Source organism: Crassostrea angulata, chromosome 7, assembly GCF_025612915.1.
Source record: "Crassostrea angulata isolate pt1a10 chromosome 7, ASM2561291v2, whole genome shotgun sequence".
NCBI lineage: Eukaryota > Metazoa > Mollusca > Bivalvia > Ostreida > Ostreidae > Magallana > Magallana angulata.
In genome coordinates, this window is record NC_069117.1 from 38,645,113 (window position 1) to 38,662,502 (window position 17,390).

General features: G+C 35.2%; 1 protein-coding gene across 4 annotated transcripts in view; it reads right to left on the reverse strand.

Moving 5' to 3' along the window:
* Nucleotides 1-17,390, reverse strand: part of LOC128193054 (rho guanine nucleotide exchange factor 11-like) — a 53,547-nt gene that overhangs the window by 23,012 nt on the left and 13,145 nt on the right. For 3 of the 4 annotated variants that reach the window (XM_052866249.1, XM_052866248.1, XM_052866250.1), the window contains exons 6-12: nt 6,748-6,818; nt 4,777-4,857; nt 4,389-4,526; nt 2,492-2,554; nt 2,011-2,181; nt 1,050-1,106; nt 152-289 (exon numbers count right to left, since the gene is read on the reverse strand). In XM_052866249.1, the coding sequence (XP_052722209.1) occupies nt 152-289; nt 1,050-1,106; nt 2,011-2,181; nt 2,492-2,554; nt 4,389-4,526; nt 4,777-4,857; nt 6,748-6,818 (719 nt within the window). Of the gene's footprint in view, nt 1-151; nt 290-1,049; nt 1,107-2,010; nt 2,182-2,491; nt 2,555-4,388; nt 4,527-4,776; nt 4,858-6,747; nt 6,819-8,340; nt 9,063-17,390 lie in introns of those variants that run through there. The other variant, XM_052866252.1, reaches the window with a different exon arrangement.

Consider the following 17,390-nt stretch of genomic DNA (forward strand, 5'->3'; position numbering starts at 1 on the left):
TTCTGAATAAGTTGCTGTTAAAACCATATAAAACATGGTTGATTTCTTTCTTTTGCTATCTTGATTATATTTATCTATTTTAGCAAAAATTAGTACCCATCAGAAAAGTCCTAATGTAGTTATTTATATGGTAAATGGTGTTAGAACTTACATCGTACTCCAGCTCTTTCTTTTGGACGGACTGCGTGTCTTCTGAGTTATTGGGGTGTGTGGGGGTGGGGGAGGCGTTGGGGGAGGTGGTTGGGGAGTCGGACACACTGCTACCATCAGACGCCGGAGCCACTATGGCCTGCAACAGACAAAATAGGCAACTGTAAATATAACATGTACATGGACTTTTATTGGTCATACGAGATGAATATTGTATAACAGATTTTTTTTTAAATACTAGATTTATTTTCTTAGATTGAGGAAAAAAATCAAAAAAGTTAGAACATGGTAAGAAAATTATATCAAACTATATATGTAATCTTAAACTTATCTAAAATTATATGGTCTGATTCTGCTTGCAAATCTATACAGAAGTAATGAATAGAGCAGCTCATGGAATTCAATACTTAATTTGTATCATGCTAGAAGAAAAACCTTTACATTTAACTTCAGCATGCTCTACTTATTAAAATTGTTACGTTTGTCTTAAATTACATACATCTTATTATCAAAAATCTCAAAAATGCAATTTGTTTTTCTCACAATACTGATTTTTATTTATCATTTTTTAAATCATTATAGTCCTGAAAACAAACAGAAAAATAAGCATTCACACTTTTAATTTTTTTTGCTTCAACAAATGGCATTCAGTAAGTATAATCAGTAATTTCTATTATTCTTCAAAAACAAAGAACCTAAAATAGAAAATAAGGGAGAAAAAAAATAACAAACCCATAAAAATGCATTAGTTTTTTCTAACTACAATTCAATCAAACTCACAAAAGAGAAAGAAAACAACAACCACAGTGATGAGAAATTGGCAAAACTGAGATTAGTGCAAATGCAAAGTGTGAGCAAACACAACTGTCTGAGTCCCCAACAGAACTTTATACTGGTACCTGTCTTATTCCAAACACTGGACGCCGTCTAGACGGTCTAGAGCTAAACAACACATGCTACAATACAGGGGTACAAAATATCAGAAAAAATGTAATGTCGCCATCCTCCAATCGCAACAATATTGTGCCACAGCAAAAAATTTTGAAAACTCCATGCAAATTCAAAAAAATAAAACAATATTTATCAAACCAAATTCTTGAGGAAATTTTTGATTGAATTGACTTATTAAATGTAAGTAACAGACACACACTGTACAAAGGGACTTTGACACAGCTGAACGGTACTCTCTCTTAGGTGAATAAGGAAGGTAATGTGAGAAATAAGTGACATGGTTTGTATGTTTAAACACTAGAAGGACTGAAAAATGTTTAAATTGCAAGTCTGACTTGAATGTATATAAGATGGACTCAAATGAAAACATTGCAAGTTGGGCTCAAATGTTTACATTATATGTTTGATGTAAATGTTGACAAGTTTGACTCAACACATATACATGAACAGTTTGACTCACAAGGTTGACTTAAATGTTTACATTACATGTACACATTACAAGTTTAACTCAAAAGTATTTGATTTTTACATGCCGAGGACTTTAACGAATATAACTGCCATAACTTTCATACAAAGGCACACGTATTAAGCACTTGGACATTTGCAATATACATTACAGGGAATTTAACATAATATTTGCAATTTGGAGCTGGGTGAAAAAGGAGAGCCAGCAGCTTTTAAAGACTAAATGAGGTGAATAGTATGTGTTGCTTGATGAAAGGAACTAGCTGAGAATGTGAGATATCAACATCTACTTTTGGCGTCAGGCAGCAGGCATGGATGAGGAAAAAAAAGGGTGCGGTAAGAACTGACATGGCTTCCCTTTCAAAGTCAGTTTCGGCAATGCTTTAGATGTCTAAAAATTGGGTGCGCAAACATTTAAACAGCACTGGTGAATGACATAGATACCTCTGGACTTATGTCCCCTGGCTGACGTTTCTGGGATGTCGAAGGCTTTCGAAACGTAACCCGGCTGCTCGCGTCAGACTTAGAGCGAGATATTGCCCTTAACTCTCTGGGGTTAGGTGTAAAGTCGATCGGAGTGGACCCAGACTTTTTATGTTTGGGACCCTCTGGCAGCTACCAAGTGACACAGCAAACATTCAAGGTCCGACATTTTTTTTTTTTTTCAAACAAAGCAAGAACAACACAACTTTTACAATAATTAAAAACAAACAAACAACAACATCCCTAATTTGGAAAACACAATTTACAGAACATGAAAAAGGAAATTAAATGAGAGGGGGAAAAATGATGGAGAACAAATAAATTCAGTGAAAAAAGTGAATACACAGATTATCCACTTAAAGCTTACAGGTAAATCCACTTCCACTCTACAAAATGTGACCACAAAAATATGGAAAAGTAGTAAACTGAGCATGAAACCTACCCAAGGTGCTACTGAGCCATCGCCATTTCCTATGTCAGGACTAGTTTCTTCCGCGGCTTGCGCCTGTAATAAAAAAAAAAATATTGCAAAAACTGTTTCTTTTGCATAAAAAATACAGCTATATACATTGGTCACTTTGATCAAGAAAACATATCAGTGAAAATATCAGAAACATTTGTTCATTTCCAATAAATCTCTTACTTTTTGTTCCTCAATAAAATTCAACTTTGGGAAGGAAAGAAAAAAATTTCTCAAAATTAATGCTTGACCTGATTTGCATCCTTACATTAATTTGTAGTCATGCAGAACAGTTTTCACATTGAGTATGCCATTCCAGAACTGTTTATAAACACTTACATTCATGACTTCCTATTGTAGTAACCGAGCTATAATCAAAGGTCAGTAAATTGCCATCTGGGATACCGAAGGTACGAAACACATTATTACACCGATTCTAACATGCAATAGAAGGGTGGGGTCTTCAGGACTTCCCACAAAATCAACTCAATAAGTATGTTCAAGTTCCTTGAAAGGCGTCTTATCAGAGGGAAATAATATAAAAAACGTTGTAGGTTTCAACCAATAAGGAAGTCAGTCAAACTAGGTTTAACTGCTCGGGATCATTGCATGCACTTATACCTTTGCCGACATTCAGCAAACAAAATATCACCTCATGTCAATTTTTCCACGTTATACATCTTTTATCAAGTTGATGTGATCTAAATTTGTGATTTTTAGACGCTTTTTTTCCATTGCAAATAACTGTCTCTACAGCAATCTCTGGAAAAAATTTGTTTGCCAAAATCAGCAAAAAAAAAAATCCATATTTACTCAAAGTTTCTTCAGACATTCCTGAATGTTCTCCTTGTAGTTTTCTTTTACACAAAACATGCCTGATCAGTGCGTTTGTGATGGGTTACAAGATTTGAGTAAGGTTTACTGAAAACCGTTCACATATTTACTGTGTTAGCTTCCATTCATGCACACATTTCACGACACACGGTGCAATCTTAGATTGTTGCATCAAACATTTAAAAGAAAGCCAAGTTTAATCTATGGATATTCATTGACAAATCACAACTATTACATAACTTGGCCAGACAACAGATTTCTCCAAATATCAAATTATCAAAATTGCCTGTCAGATTTCATCAAATTTAAACTTGCAAAAAGAAAAATATTTCAATGCTAAGGAAAACCGAAATGTGGCTGTTCATATCTTGGGTATCAAAGGTAGTTTTGTTACTAAGATAAATGAATTATTTGAATTACAAAAATACGATCAGAATTTAACCATGAACTGAAAAATATCACAATCATTATTCTAGAACCAAACGATTTAGTCCAACTGTGAAAAATTGCAAGACACAAAAATATCAGTGTTTATGTGTGTGAGAAAAGCTAAGACACTGAAAATCATAAAAAGAGGAAGAAAAGATCTCTATAATGATGATTAATGTCCCAGAGCCTAGGTATATACTGTTATCAGCCATTACAACATCCAAACACAGAAAAGACAGCATCTGACAAACCACCGATATCATAGGCAGAATTATCTCTGACAAAGATCTCCATCTTAAGTTACAACAACAGAGCTATGGTCTGGGCGAACAGGTGCACGCATGGAGAGAAAGAGGTAAAAACACCATCATTCTGGGGCGAGACAAAATAGTGGTAAAGAAATGGAACTGACAACACTTTGAAGTCCATGAAAATGAATTAAACCCGAGATCTCTCAGAGCAATTTCTGTCTCAAATAATTTTTTTTTTTGCATCTCCGAATTCTTGAAGCGTTTTACACTCACCACAAGGGTTTGGTTTTTTTTTAGGCACAACACACCACTGTTACGAAGGTCATGCATGACATACATGCGGCCTTGACCTTTGACCTACTTACATTATTTTGACTAGAGTTTAAGGTAGAACTAAGAACCTTTAATTGATCTTCAAGTTTTTTAACTAGAGCTTCTTGTTCTTTGACTTTGGAAGCTAGTTTGTCATCTGATGGATTGTTCTGCAGTTGTGATTTTGTTCTCTGTTGATAAAAAAACCCAAAAACATGTTTACAGTTCTGAAAAATTTTCAAATAATTTAAGATGCACACAATAATTTTGATTTTTAATATTAAGGATTTTTTAAATCAAAAAATGAGTTCAGCATTGCAACAACACAAGCTTTGAACAAAAAATGTTTTCTTTCTTTTCACTTTGTTATTACATTCTATTATTTTTTACCTTAATTTTATATTAACATACTGGTAAGATTGTTTATCTAGTCTATCTTACCTGTAATTCCTCTGTGGCATTATCGTAATACTTCTTGATTTCAAAGAGTTTAGATGCCTGGAGTTCTCGACTTTTTCTGGACTGAAAATAGGAACAACACAGTTGTTAAGCACAATGCAAAATGGTCATATTGAATAGTAAACAATTAATTAATCCATCTAGCAGTATTATGATCATCTCCACCTTTAACTATGCAATCTTGTACTTTATCACAAGTTACTAAAGATTTGACTGGATGGTTACAAAGTACATAGCTCTTAAATGTCTACACTTTTGAAGGTGCAACGTATGTGGGGGGGGGGGGGGGGGGGGGGTGGTCCAAACTCCAATGAAGAACCCCCCCCCCCCCCCCAAAAAAAAAAATCTGGTGATAGGTTTTTACTTATTTAAGTTTAACTTATTCAAAAACCTTAACATATGTTCTTGTGTGTCATTTTTCTGCCAATAAAATTTTCCAAATTTGAACTGCCCCTGAAAGTTCCTGCTTGTCCAAAATAAGAGACAATCATGTCAAAGTAGTAGAAAGAAATAAAAAACAAATATATCCTGATCCTCAGAAAAACTTGGTTCTAGCATGCTGAATGCAGACTTCGACACATGCAATTTCTAAAAAGCGTAGACAGTGTGACATAATATACAAAAAACAAGCAGTAAATCTACTAAAACTGTCCTCTTGCACTAGTACAGACGCACTGTTATGTGACTAAATTGCACAGAGTAAGTTTTTAACACAAGAGTTTTTTGGGGGGATTTTTTTTTCACAAACAATTCACCAGAACAGTCTCTGGGGAGTTATTTTGTTTCAAAAAAAATACAATAAGAATTTTTGTTTTCTCAGTTCCTGAACCCAAAACTCATTGCAATTGGTTGCTGCCAATTAATAGTGTTTTTTTCTCTCTTTTTTTTGGAGGAGCATGCACTTTACCCCCCTATTTTCGTATACTCCCGTTATTGCTAGACGGTTTACTTGCTTTTCTTGCTAAACTTAATCTTGCAGAACTAATTATATATGAATGCAAAACAGTTTTTATATATTTAGCAGGAAAAGTCCAAATAACCTTATAATTAAACCTAGCTAACGAGACGCCCTAATGGAAGATGTTTTTACACAAAGTGTGTGGATTGGTAAAAACTGTTTTTTTTTGCAGTTTTAGTACTTTCTTGAGTATACTCATCTTTTTAAAATGTATATCAAGTTCTGTTCAGTAAGATATTGAACCTACTGGCTTCTATGAGCCATTTTTTGACCAGTCCAGAAAGAAAAATGATTAAATAAAATGATAATTGGACAACAATGACAAATGTATTTCATGGGAAAAAACTCATCCAACATTATTAATTACTTGTATATCATAATTACTAGTAATTTCCCAAAAATAGACCTTAGTCATACATGTATAGGATTGATTTACATAGGCTTTTTGCAGCTGTTACCCAATCCATTTGAATTTTACAATAAAATATGTTTAAAATAAATATAGTCCTTCAATGATGCACTGAAGGAAGTTTTTGCAATGAAAAACACATTTGCCATGAAAATGCTTTTATTTATTTTTGAATTAAAAAACAACTAACTTTTTAACTAATTGTCAGTTAAAGCTAAAATAACAAAAAAATAATCCAAATACAAAGAGGCCTTCCTTCAAATACTCAAAAGTATCATTCAATTGAAACAAATATGGCTCTTATTTTCCTTGAGCCATCTCCATATTGGCCATATCCTCTCTGGGACTTGAGAGAGAAGAACAAAACACGATTAGAGCAACATCTTCCGTCCTTGCCGAAAGGGGTTGGAGCACTGACCCCCCTAAACCCTGACACTTTGGCAACATTTCACGCACAGTAGACCAGCAAAGCAAAAGATTACACAGCCAATATGCCTGCACTGTTATAAACAGCTAAAGGTAATTTGTTTTTCTTCAGATAGCTTCATTACATTTGGTTTTTTTTTTTTTAATTATTAAAACTTACATCAACTGGAATTGGTTTTGTGACTTTTTCAGGGGCTTTGTTCATAAGTGTCAGCGCCACAAAGGATCCAGCTGTAACCAAAAAGAAAGATATGTTAATCAAAAGTAAAAAATCAAACGATGTATGAATAAGTTTTTTTCCCCTTAAATTCCAAAATTCACTACGTCAAAAGATGTGTACATCTCTCCACCGTCTGTGAGAAAATATTAATGTATAAACTTCTGAATAACAAAAGTACAACAACAAAAAAATCTTAAACCCAAAACTTTAAGTACTGCTGAATTTTAACATTGCAATACTAGCTATATACCTTTCTTCCACACAACAAGGAACATTGAAGCCTACATTTTTTGGGGGAGAAGAACTTCACTGTAAACATTTCAAGGTCTTGAATAAATTTCATGCTTCACGTTCATGCTAACACCTTAATTGTGAGACCAAATTATGCCCAAGTTTTCAGATCCATCTTCTTTCGCATGCATTTTATTTAAATCTGTATATATAATACAGTATTTTTATGTTCGCATATCAGACAACAAAACAAGGATTTGGGTACCTGTGTTTAAATTTGGATATAAAAAATGACTTTTTTTAGGTGTATCATTATAATTTACATATAATGCAATTGTACAGGTATAGCAATAATATATGCTGTATGAGACAGCAAAATGTTCTCACCCCAGAAATGTGATATACCCTATCCTAAAATAAACCAGGACAACAAACTAATGAACTGGTGGGGGGGGGGGGGAGGGGGGGGGGCTACCATCAGCTTAATAGGAGAAATTTTTATACACTATCCAAATCTTGTAACTGTACAGTTCTGATATTGAAAGTTGTTTTATTTTCGTTGTCATTAAAGCTAGTACACCTTGATTTTCCACATCATGACATTACTATTAATCACATCACATAAGATAACAGTCTCTTCAAAATTTCCCAGGGCACCTGAAAACATGTCAGGTGACTGATACAAAACTACCTCCTTATTTACTGAGTTAGTACTGCTGGATCAGGAATTCATTCCATAACAGGTGAGAAGTCATATATAAACCATATATAAACCACAATGAATTAATGATCTATAGAAACTGTTGCAGTATTAATGCCATTTTAAATTTAATAGTCAGTGCATGACTGGTTCAAAATCAGTGTTGCAAGAAAAGCATGTACTTTACATATTTATCTGATTAACCGCAGTTTGTCATGACTCAACGGCCCATCGGAAAAGCCCGTGATAAATCTAGGATACAACTTGATGGTACACAATTATTCTTACAAAGTTCAATTCAGATAAACTGAAACTCCTTTCAACACCACAAGCTCCCTAGCCTAAGCTTTTGCACTAGCATTATAAATCAGACTCAAAATTCTGTGTAAACATACATTTGTATATAACATGTATACCCTGCATAATTTAAATGGGTACACTTGCTGCCTCAAAACATAGAGACACAATAAAAATTAATCCACATTCCATACATAGCAATGCTATTTAATCCTCAGCTTAATAAAGCCACAGAAGATATTTAACTCGGGAGGAAAAACCTGAGCAAGCTAGAGAATGCACCTCTCGTTCTAAACAAAACCTACAATCTGCCTGTCCAATCCCATGATCCTCCACTCCATGGACAGAAGTAAACCGCCTCTCCGGGAGGACTGCTTTATTGACACTGGTTACATCCGATGCCCTCCGATACTTTTTACAGTTCTTTCTCCGCAGTGGGAGGGAATTGTACCCTTCGAGGTAGACATTCTCCTCGATTTTTTCCATGACTTCTATACAGAGTAGTTCGTAAACAAGATAAAGCTTCCGATACACATCACTGATATAAACACTACAAAGACCAAGATGAAGAGATTTATACAACAGTTGCTGTCCGTACAAGTCTATAGAGGCGAATTTCCCGTACTTCACTTGTCAAGTAGCGCGATAGACACTGTACACTGGATCGCCATCTTCTTATCCTGGGATTGTGTAACAGGAAGGAAAATCCACAATCACCTAAACCCTGCTGACAAAATTCTCTGAGCCAGTCCCTGGGGCCAATGATTTGTGGTCCACACACACAGAAAACTGCTTGAACATACCCGGATACACAGAAAAAAAAACAACACTCCACACCACAGTCCACTACTCTGATATTAACTCAATCAGATCATTAGTCAGTGGTTGTAATTACACATTCCGGGCTGGCCTACTTTGGCATTGCAATCATATATGTAATCATACACATGAGATGGAAAGGTCAGCAACATAAAGGAAGAAGTAGCACTGCATATCTCTCAGGTGTCAAACTGTGAATATCAAACTAGGCCATCCAGCCTCATTATAGTATCTGCACCTTGTGTATTTATGCAGCTTTTAGGCATTTTTTCCCTTCTTCATAGTTTCACATATAAAAGGATAGTATCTATTTCTTTTTTTAAATTCCTTAAGGGGTTATAAGCTGAATAACATCATATAAAGGTAGGTGCTCACTGAATGAAATACGACCTCATATATATATGAGAGAGAGAGAGAGAGAGCACTATTATTACAGGTACACAGAAATAAGAAAAAATAATAAAGTATTCAGACTTAAAAATATGTAAGCTGGCCTCAAACTTTAAAACTTAGACTAAACTTTGACAGTTAATACATTATTGTTCATTGGCTGTGGTTAACAGTTTCAGTTTGCAGACAGTCAAACTACTCAGAACATAAACAGAAATTCTTGTGGGGGGAGTGGACATAATATACAGGAGGGATGGGGGACGAAATTAATAAAATCAATACCTACAGAGATGGCAGTGGACAAGAACCACTCCCCCCCCCCCAAAACAAAAAGATTTTAAAAGAGCTAGTTAGGACAGGATATGGAAAGACAAGATGTTTGCAGTGTCATCTAAGCTGTAATAATGGTGTCTAAGCCTCTATACTGCACCGAGTGTCCTACACAATGAATATTCATGACACGCAGACCAGTGCCTTGGTAAAACACAATCCTGTTTTTGTTGCACAGCATGTCTGTCATGAATCACCTCACAGATATTCCTAAGCAGAGCTATTTTTATCTGCATACATATACATATGGATAAGTTCATGCACAACTATTGCTTACATTTTGTTTTTCTTTTATAATTTCATTTTTCCCCCCAGAAATCATTTTGACAGCTATTACAGAAAATTATCTACTGATGAGCAGAATAAACACCTTGTTTATGTAACATGCCTGCAGAGGTTGACCAAAGGGGTACAACTCGGGTGATATTCAACATAAGTGGAGGTTTAATACTGGACCACAGAAGTGATATTTATTGACTTTCTTTGAAGAGAAAGCAGTTTGTCACTGGTCAAATATCAACTGTTTGATGTTGACCAGCTGGTCAATAAGTCCTATCACACACAGCACAAACAATGAGGACCCAAGTCCACCACTGGTAAATACAAACAGGTCAAGCCTAAAGACACAAGATCAACACAATATGTCAAATTTACACAAGTACCAAATAAGAAAAACGCTAATCAATTATATTGTCTACAATCTGAATGTCAGCTTAACCTTTTCAATTCATGCATATTTATTTTTTTTACCTTCTGTTTTGTAACAAAAATTATCCGTTCTCTCTCTCCAGACTTTCCTTGATCAGTCTAGCTTAAACCCCATATTCCCTCCATGTTTTGTGTGAAGATAGATCAAGCAATAGTGTTTACAGGTCTTCACGGTGTAAACAGTGGAAGAATGGATCTGTCGTACATACAGCGATCTACTCCTTTCCTTTAACAAGTGTCACCTGACTGTTTTACAAGACCCCGCCACAGCCGACATTAACGTACACAGACATCTACCTGTGCTGGACCGCGAACAATTAATACACACTACATCGATTATAAACCTACTTCACAATGTTGAAATATTTGCATATTTTTGGTGAGAGCTTCGACATGCTAAAATCTTTGGGGCTAGAGTCCCCACGTACACATACGGTAATTAAATATGAATGCTAGATCAGCAAAAGGGAAAGACGCTAATACAGCAACAGTCATTAAATATACACGTGGAATGTTTGTCTCATTTTCCTAGAAGCAAGTTATTTGGACATCACAATTAACAAAACCTTATCAACAATGGGGGGGGGGGGGGGGGGAGGTAATGGGTTTTTTTTTTGGTCATTTAGGATGTAAAAAAAAATTTCAAATCAGTAGATTTACACTTAATAATTTAGGAAAACCAAATTTCTGAACACTGGATTAAAGAAAGAGGGCACACTATTTCATTCCAGTTATAAAATTATCCTTTTTTTAAAAACACCCTAATGTGTGTATATTCTGATAAGATCGTTTGATGTTTTGATATATCCTTATTTGAAAGATCTATATGAATGGGTATCGATAAAGCTATGGCAACTCTGATGTTGGTAAACATCTGAGAACGTTTGACAGGGGTTATTTTTACTGAACTTACTGAAGACTGTGGTTGAAGCACTTTTGTGATCACTAGACCGAGAACTTTATATCTATATATTCGGAGGCCCCGACAGGATAAAGCAAAAATCAAAGATTTCTTAACTAATTGTTTTCATTCAATCAAGGGGGTAAAAAACATTCAAATCATTCACCGCCAAAAAAAAATTAGACAGATCTTGCCACTGCTACAAGGTGCCTTGGACAAACACATAAAATTTTTCTAAAATAACAATTATTACTTTTGAAAACTAAGCTTTTTCCAACATTAACCTCAATTTAGAAACTGGGACCTACTCCAACTATATGAACTTCCACTAAACTCAACATGTTCTACACATCTGGATAACGATGAGCCAAGAAAGCACAGAAGAGATTTCCAGCTAATGCACAATTTTTCAAAGAAAAAAAAGGTCTGTTTATATCTTCAGAAACAAAGCAGTTGCTTATTTGCCTGACAACTTCTTCCATACAATGGCTGGCTCTGAGGCAATGTAGCCGGAGCCTTATCGTGATGGATGTGTTGCACTGCGGACTTTTTCACCTATTCTACAAAATGAATGTACGTGCATGTGTTTGTGTGTATGTCAGTATGTGTGCAACACAATCCATGCACGTAGTGCAACAAAGTTTCGCATGCGCTCCGCCATTGTTTTGATGTTGAACAGCCCGGTTTTCAGGCAACGACCTCTAGGTATATTTACACATACTTGACTAACGGTGTTTTCCTTGTGTTTTATGATTTCGACACACCTCTTTAGAGTATCTGGAATAACTGTTCAGCTCAAAGAGAGATACCTGTTTGTTCCTTACTCCCCTCTTACGTAACACTTCTCTCAGCCCCTTTTGTGTTTACATGTACAACGTGAGCCAGGCATTACAACACTTAATAGAGATGCTATCTTGTCATCCAGTAACAACACAAAATTATTGGAAGTTCCTAGTTTAAACATGAATACAGTCGACGGGGTGTACGCCTTCACACAAATGTCACCAGTGACCATCGTGCCTACCTGTATTTCGGTATTTTAACCTCTGACTAAACCCAATGAAGAGGTTACCCAGTCAATCAAACTTAACGTTCCAAACCATGGCCATAAAGAGTCACCCTTTTTTTTCTTTCTTTTCAAAATGACACCTTTAACTGTTCATAAAGCGGTCTATATTAAAAACATGCCTTTCAACTTACTTTGACTTCTTCGCTTCTCGAGAAATTTATTCATAGCTCATTCATTTATCACCATGTGGGCCTGGCATAAGTCAAATCCCAGTCTCCTTTTCTTTCAGTCTCACAAAAATATTTTTACTTTCTTGGCAGAGTTGTCATATTGAATGACAAAAATTTGATCCAGTTAACTTTCTAGCCATGTAAACAAGCACGATTTTTGCTAATCCTGCAAAGGTGAATGCCTTTAAATCCAACACAGTAGAGACAATATTTAATTTAGCATGTTTCCTTCCATCAGCCTCTCACAATGAATTTTAAGACCCAAAGGATTTGGCTGTGTATTAAGTGTTGTTGGTGTGTCCAGAATTCTCTTCAGATAACCTCAGTAAACACCGAACCACTATCAGGACCATAAAAGAAGAGGGATCTCTCTCTCCCTTTCTACACAATGTTGAGGTCACCTGGCAGAAACAGGGTCAGCAAAATCTGATTATATGCAATAACAAAAGTATCGACTCTGTACTTTGTTATTATTGGATTAGGAAATCATAATAGTTGTAGGTGTGAATGAAAATATACCTCAACTTGTTGTTTATTAAAGTTTTTGTCCAAGTGGTCACTTAAATTAGTTTTATCCCTTTATTTTGTAACATGAAAGGCAGTTGTCACTTAGTAAAATTATATTTTCCACTTTTATTTCAGGTTTAGTCAGTAACAATTCATCAAGAGGTTTTCACAATTTTCAGAAAAGTAAACACCATAGATTCCTCCCGAAATTCGAACAACTGAAGAATTCCTAATTTTGACTTCCGGCTCAAAGAAGTTCTTCTAAAGTAAACAAATATGTAATCCTCAGTCAGCCAATGCCTTTACATGCCACTTCTAATGGAATTTCCTCCAGTGCATATGCATGTTTACAAAACCCAATTCTTCAGCCAATATTCCAAAGTCTATTTGCAGTTTTACACACAATCTCCTTCGTCTTGCATCAGTGAAAAAGGGTTCCACAGTGAAAGTATGCTCCAATGTCAGGTGGATTTTAGAACGACGTTATCATAAATTTTCGTTGTTATCAAGTGGTCCTGTGTTTCAGACCCTTGGTCCTATCGAGTCCACGTCGCTCCAACACAGGTGTAAACAAACACGCAAAGTTTGGGCATCCCTGTCGAAGAACCAAGCAGATCGAAAATCCAGAAGAGCTACGCCTAAGCAGCCATATCTCTCACCTGTAGTATGCAGACCAGTTATTGCATGTCACCTTGTCATTATTTTACATAATCCTGATAAATGCTCGTCAGTTTGTGTGAAAAAGTCAACGTAGCATATCCAGTGCTTTAAATGTTTACACATTTATAAATATACTAATAGCTTGGGCAAACTTTTTTCTCTCTCCTCACAACACACATGGCATTGAGCTTAACATATGCAATACTTAACAAGTCTGTTTGCTTCCCTCGGTTCTGCATGATCAGTTGGTATGTATTGAAGCCTCATTCCAATCTAAATTAAAGGGACATTTTTCCCCTCAAATATGAATCTGATGACACTGTTGGTATTATGATATATTTGGCATTTGCTCTATTCTGATGATAATAGAAGATAAACACAGAAATAGGAAGCGGTTTCAGTAAATTTTTAAAGTTCGGATTGCACCATATTCATCTTAGATAGAATTTTACTCATTTCACTAAATAATTTTAATGTCTTATGTATTCAACACACAACAAGTTATAAAAATGTTCATATTTTTTGATTTGCCACAAGATGGTTTAAAATATCTTTCAACCCACAAATGAATGACAACAGAAGAGCTATGCATTTTAATTTTTTTTTTTTTTGTAGTAGTTCAAAAAATCTTTTCTAAAGTCCTTTTTTAAATTTGAACTCAATTTACCACTAAATGTGTCAGCTACAGAGACAATGTTTGATAACGATAAATAAATATTAGAGAAGAAATGAAACTAAAAGACTACAATAATCCAGAAACTCATGCAAACACATGTATTTTACCACCAGAATTGAGGAATGTGGCCCACACAAGTTTAAAGGTTGATATACTTACAGTATCTAGTAAATAGTTGTCTAGTCCATAATAAAAAATATAACGCCAAAGTGAAAATGCTTCCCCTCAAAATAGTTGAGTGGACTTACCAGTACTTAAGGGACATGGAGTGCGACCTGTATTTAGATCGGCAACAGCTTAAAATGTACCGGCAGATAAATTCTTACTATGGTTATCATAAATTCCCCCAGTGTCTGGTAGGTACACAATTAAAGCTGATATGGAATAACCATAAAGAGAGCCAGCAATTTTTAGAAAATGAAAGTGAAAATAAATTTTAACACCCACATAACGACAACAATTTTTTTTCCGAGTTGTCTGTCCACAGACAGGTACACATATATACTGGTGCGCATATTGAAAGGTACAAAATCTTTGGCCGTTACACCTTAGCTGCAATAATCATGAAAGAATATAAGCCTTTTACATATCAACCATAATTCAAACAATTACAACAAACACAAGTTAAATTACAAGCAACAATAGACAGAGGGATGTATATAGACAAGTATGATCCTTGAAAAAAAAACGTATAGTGTTATATAACATGATAACAAAACGTCTGCTCATAAACGAAATAATAACAGTAGATCAGTGTCTCAGTTTAAAAGGTATAAAATAAGTTCTGAGCATGTTCCAAGAAATATCTTTTATTTCAAACATAATGGACTTATTCAAAGATGACTGGGGACCAGACATTAGTCTAAAAGATTTAAATCTCTTAAAACATTCAATTTCTTTGAACTTGCATATTCTAATCCTGTACAACAGAGTCTGAACGTTAATGGTTCAGTTAGAGGAATTTAAGGATTTCGGAGCCTACTAAATAGTGCCGGCCATGCATATGAGGTTTTACGATTATCTCTGTAAGACACCTGTTGCATTCCTTGCAGTCATATGATTAACTGATAAGCAAAATCAATATGAATGAAAAAAAAAATTAAATCAAAAACTCATAAAATCCTTCAAACAAATCTTCTGGTCTATTTTGGAAACATACACCCCTCCCCCCCCCCCCCCCAAAAAAAACCCCCTACACTGTGTGGAATGACCAAAATTTAAAGAAAAAAACCCCCCAAAACTTTAACACCTGACTGTGTCAGTTTCTTATGCTTACAGATACAACTGAAAGAGAACTGTTCCCCAACAAGAATTTCCCATTAGTTAACTTATCAATCACAGATTGCCTAAATGCTTCCAAGATAGCGAAATGAATTTTCAATTACTTTTCAGTTCAAATTTTTTTTTCTTAGTTTTCTAAACATTTCATCTTGTTTGTGTTTTGGAAAATCCGAAATTCTTACAATTCACCTGCTTGAAACCTTTACGATTCCTCCGAGCCCAAGAATCCTGTTCTACTTCTTAATAATCATTTATAATGTTTTTTTCCTCTTATTATTTTTGGCAGAGTGATAATGCTAAACACTTGCTAAATGGATTACAATGCTCACAAAAATAAACACGTTTAATTGGAAGATTAAAAACCAAATTATTTAAAAAATGCTGAAAGCAGAGCAAAGTCGTTTGATGCTGTGGAGTGCCAAAACTCTGAGAGATAAGATGGAGAAAAGCCTCTCTAACAGACTCTCAGTCAAATGTTCACCGTTCTAGTGCTTCTATTTTCATCAACAAAACCTCTACAGACTTCCTTTCATTTTGAGCAGGGAAAACCGTTTTAAACTTTTAACAGGTAAAGGCTGCTCTCAACCATTTGATAACAAACCCTGAACCATTGTTGTTCCGGTAAAGACAAACGCAAAAACTGACGAAAATCATGAACACAATAATAAATATGCAATATTTCATTGCATTAATCAATGCTTAAACACAAGGCAAGCAAAATCATTAGAGATCTAGAAGAAAAAAGAATTTGAGCTCCCGAAAAACAAAATGTTCACACTCATCTCAATCATCTTACCTTCCGAATCCTCCAGCATACCGCTAATTAATGTGCAGAATTCTCACCCACAAAAAATAAACCCTCCTCTTTTCTCAATCTCTTTTTCTCTCTCTTTCAACACATCCTGTTGTACATGGATAACTCCTCGAATTATAAAACACATAAATATACGTATATATAAAAAGAACTGATCGGGAGAAAGCCCATCCAGAGAGTGCTGCTTAGTGTGTTTCCCCGCATCAGTTTGCAGTTAGAACAATATGAGGGCTTTGTACAGAGGCTAGTCATAGTCTGTTTCAATATTTGCTGCTGCCGAGAGCAGTAAGTCTGCCTTGCAGTGCGCTGATAAAACTGCCACAGAGCTCCGATGATCAGCAACAAGGGGGAGCATGTAGAGGCATACTGCTCAACAATTACTCCAGCATCGTTTATTCCTCAAGTGAAAAATTATTTTCATTAAAACATCATTTTACATTATGAACGAAAGGAACACATTTCATGGCTAAGAGATACCTAAACACCATATGGTAGGAGCAGGTTTATGATTTGAATATAGATTTTTTTTCTCTCCCTTCTTTCTTTTAACCTTTGTACCTGCCTCACTTCTTCATTTCCCTTTTGATTAATTTATTGAACCTGATAAATTGATTTTCAGAATTTTTATTGCCCAAATGCAAAGTCGTTAGCCCTTACATTCTCTTGACAAAAAATAAAAGTACACTCAAAAATGACGTCCTGCTTATGAAATAAAAATCAAGATGTCTTATTTTTATGTGTACTTTTACAATATCTTAATTACTGTGGTACATCTTGAATCTTACAGATAAACTACCGAAGGCCTTTTTTCTGTTCTCCATTATTCATGTCTATGAACTAGGAAAGTAATCAAATAAGACAGAATGCCTATAGTATGAATTGTCTATTGAGAAAGTTGTCTTATTTTGCGTCTCTATTTGTCCAATGTATCAGACTGAGTATGTTTGACCATGATGCACTATCTACTACTTGTACTAGGCACAGAAATCAATGCACAGCTATTTGACAAAGCCACCAGGATCTGATAGGA